At 22.9% G+C, this 4219-nt stretch overlaps 1 protein-coding gene across 1 annotated transcript; it reads right to left on the bottom strand.

Annotated features, from left to right (window-relative positions):
- Window positions 1–974: 974 nt before the first annotated feature.
- LOC100870073 (farnesyl pyrophosphate synthase-like) lies at window positions 975–3609 on the bottom strand. Its single transcript, XM_086912493.1, has 4 exons — window positions 3577–3609; window positions 3266–3406; window positions 1315–1482; window positions 975–1187 (listed from the first exon to the last, which is right to left on the bottom strand). The coding sequence occupies exons 1-4, from the start codon at window positions 3607–3609 to the stop codon at window positions 975–977; spliced, it is 555 nt and encodes a 184-aa protein (XP_086768619.1).
- Window positions 3610–4219: the final 610 nt, after the last annotated feature.

Raw genomic sequence — 4219 nt, 5'->3', positions numbered from 1 at the left:
TACTTTAATTTTTTGTGTACTTTAACCATTCTAACTGTAATGATTCTAACTGTATCGTCGTTGAAATCTATCTCTGTCTGTTTTCTATGTCTATTCTAACTCAACTTCTAGACTGTTCTACTCAGACTAAGTCCTGGTTTTTCTTCCAATTCTCATTTCCAAGAAAATGGACACTGAGAGAGGAGAGACCAATCGTCGTGTTAGAGAGCGATTTCGAAGGATGAACGAAGTTGCATCGTAGCGCGTAGGGGTGAGAACCTTTGAGATCGCTTCCAGGTGGTCCATCATATGGCGTGTGACTTGTAAAATGATCGTCGTGCTGAGGCATTTTGCAGAAATCGAAATCTGGAAAACATTACAAAAACAATCCCCACTTTTAAATTATTGTTATAACTATTGGCAAGTATTCGTATATAACTGTTGAAAATAAAGACTGGACCCGATGATTACATAAACTATGGCTTTAACAATAACACAGTTTCTTCGACATATTATTTCAATTTGTTCTTTTTCAATTGAGGGCACATAGTCAATATCTTTATGCTTAGACTACATACTTAATTGGCAAATGTTTTTCGTTAATAATACGTAATTAACAAAAATTTTTGCATAGGAAAATATCAATATTATCTTAAAAATTTCTGGATTATCGGATACGTTCCCACATTTTTCAAATATCTTGAATAATTAATTTTTTCGTCCTATTTTACTACATGACGTAGCGAGTAAGTATAAAAAATATTCAGTCGCAAGTTTCGAAGATAATTGCTGTATATACGCATTTAATAAATTATGCGTTTCTTCTTCGTAATTCCAATAGATATTTGATATACCAATCTCTTCATAAACTTGTTTCACACGTTTTATTTTTTCTTCATCAGCTATTCCATAACATTCCTAGATGATATTAATATTATTAATAATTTATTCCATTTAATAGAATATAATAAATTTGAGATATTAATCATGATAAGTTAACTTTTAAAATTTTCTTTTGTTCGGCTGTAGCTCTCTGCAATCACAATGGGCCATGAACATTTTCCTTCTTGTATATCAGTTCCACTTTTTCCTCCGATTTCTTGTTTACTGTAATAATCCAAAAAATCATTTTGTACTTGAAAAAAATGACTTATTTTTATCAGAATTTTTTCTGCTTCTCTATGCATTTCTGGATCGATTATGCCAGCCTATAAACAATATAAATTAATTAAAGTAAAATAAGTAAAGAAGAATGGTAAAGTTTATACTTGTTTAATATAAATATTACAATTATAAGAATTAATAAAATCAAATAGTACAATTAAATATACTTACGAAACGCATAGCAAGACTGAATGGAAGTATAAATGAGAAATAAGATACTTTGTGTTTTACTAGAATATTGTATTGGTCCATAGAAAAAACATCAAAATTTTTCTTCTTTTCCCAATCTATCGATAACAATATATCTAGACATTCACCATATCCTGTTCTTCTATGATACTAGAAATTACATAAATATTTGATAATTCGTACTTTAATAGTTACAATATTTTAAAATAAAATATAAATTTATAAAGAAAAAAATGTATGCAATATAATTATTGTACACATTTTTTAACTATATTATTATAAGTTTATATATTTATATATATTTATTATATAACATAAATTATATATAATAATATATATAACATCTTCCTATGTATTATATATATATATATATATATATATATATATATATATATATTTATAATTATTATAAATATTCATTATGTAGAAATATTTATAATTATTATAAATATTCATTATGTAGAAAATTGTTTTGTACGATATTGTACATATTTTTAATATTAATTTTCATGAAAAGATTTTTATTAAAATTGATATAGTATGTATCGAAGAAAAAAAAAAGAATAATTTCCTCAATGGAATTAATAATTCTTATGTTTTTAATTTAACAAACCATATGTTGTGTATACTAATCGATTCAAAATATTTTATGGAAGAAATTTTATTCACAATTAATTAATTTATATATATATATATATTATTTTATTTATTTATTTCTATAAAAGTATAAAAAAATATAAATGTACAAGGATAAGCTGAAAAGTATCATATGTACATATATTTAATAATGTACATATATTTAAACATCGAAAACAAAAAAGGAAAACATTTAAAAAAATCACAATAGAAAAAGAAACTGAATTTATTGGCTTCAAAATTGTATTTTTCAATACTAATTATATTTCTCAATATATTCTCTTATAAGAAATATATAGAATAAAAATATACTCAAAGTATAATATTTTTTTCATTCCATTACTAAAATATTATTACTATCGGTTTTAAATCTAAAATTGCATCATTTTGTTTATTTCATTATCCGTCACATCAATAAAATCGATATCCTTGAGATCGATATTCTTGAAATAGGAAAGAAATTGGAAATATAGTCTTGAATTATGCAAATAACGATCTATTGTAAAATATTAAGTATTCATGAATGATTAATGTAAACGAAACTATATCTTTTTTACTTATTACATTTACTTTTCTTATTATCTAAAGAAAATAATTACATTTCGATAATGTATAATGTTTTTTTATTTCGAAATTAGATATGCATTACTTTTTAGACCCATTTTGTATATGATAAAATTATTTATATACGATAACAATTTTTTTTTAAATTTTCAATTTTTAAAGATAGAAAATTGTATTACTATTATTATTATTTTCTTTCAAAATTGAGACTATACAATAAAAAATTGTAAATTATAAATTAATTGTAAATAAAATGTAAAGTAATTTTATTATAATAATTAAAAAATTAATATATGAATACAATAATTACTTTTTTGAGCATTATTTATATGAATAAAAAAATTTGATGCTTAGCTCCTTCAAAAATATATCTATGATATCTGTATAACAATTTTTTGACTTAAAATGATTCTTAATAAGCTCGTGTATACATATTTCTAAAATTAAAGCGTCATTAATTGCACCTAATCCAACTTTTACATGCCAGGTTGATTGATTTCGTCGCATGCTTGCACGATCTATAATATCATCTATCATTGTGTGAAATGCTTGCATCTATAATAATATTCATATATATAAACATTTTAAAGCTATAAAGAAATAATACAAATTTAAAATATAAATATTTATATGAGATCAATTTTTTTATTATTTGTGAATATATAAATATGTTAGTTAATTGATAAATTTTAAAATAATGTAAAATAAAAAAAGAAATAAAATAAAAAATTACTATTTCTATACACCAAGCTAGGATACGAGCTAAACGAATATTTTCTACCGTTAACTGATCTTGAGATGCCAGCAATTTATATGCGATTACAAGTGATACTGATCTTCGTTTTCCTCCTGTCGGAACATTATATTCCAATATCTAAAAGTTGAAATATCGTTTCGATATTAAAATATAGTGAATATAGTTTACGAATACAAATATAGAGAAAAGAGAATATAATGGCTAACGACAGGCTCATATATAATAGGTTCATAATATACAATAGATTCAATTATTTTAGAAAGCTAAATTTAAAATATTTATCATACATATATCAAATCTCTTTTCACTGTATGTCTCATATTTTCATATCATTTCTCGAAACACACAACTTCAAAATAATAACTCTAACTATAATATATAATCTTAAAGTCTGAAAGCAGCTAAAAATGAAATATATACGTAACATCGAGTACATTTTCACGTAATGAATGATATTAATCATAACACAATATTATGAAATTCTTATATCAATAAAATAAAAATTTCAATTTTCATGAAAATTTATTTTTATAGAAAATAGTTTTAGATTAATAAATTTGCAATTGTAATTGTACAGTGTGATTTATACAGAGCAATTTATACCGAAGTGTTTGGTTTTTTTTTATTGTTATATATTCATAGAAAATCTCTATGGAAATCTTCCTATCAATATTTTTCAGTTTTTCTTATAATATATAAAGATAATTATAAAGAAGAGTAATTAGCGATAAGTTTTACGAATTAGAATAGAAAAGGCATTCATAATCAATAATTAGATTAATATTAAGCATTTGTGCCTTACGACATGGTGATAGAATTAGTTATAATTATATAACTGTTTATATTGTAAATTTTGTGTGAACTTAACGATTGAATCTAACTGTTTTTCTATGACTCAGTGAGAATTTATGGATGAATAAATTTACGATT

Source organism: Apis florea, unplaced genomic scaffold, assembly GCF_048593485.1.
Source record: "Apis florea isolate Af1SG1 unplaced genomic scaffold, ASM4859348v1 contig_1794_pilon, whole genome shotgun sequence".
Lineage (NCBI taxonomy): Eukaryota > Metazoa > Arthropoda > Insecta > Hymenoptera > Apidae > Apis > Apis florea.
Note: the sequence above shows the minus strand (reverse complement) of the source record. Positions and strands in the feature narration are given on the sequence as shown.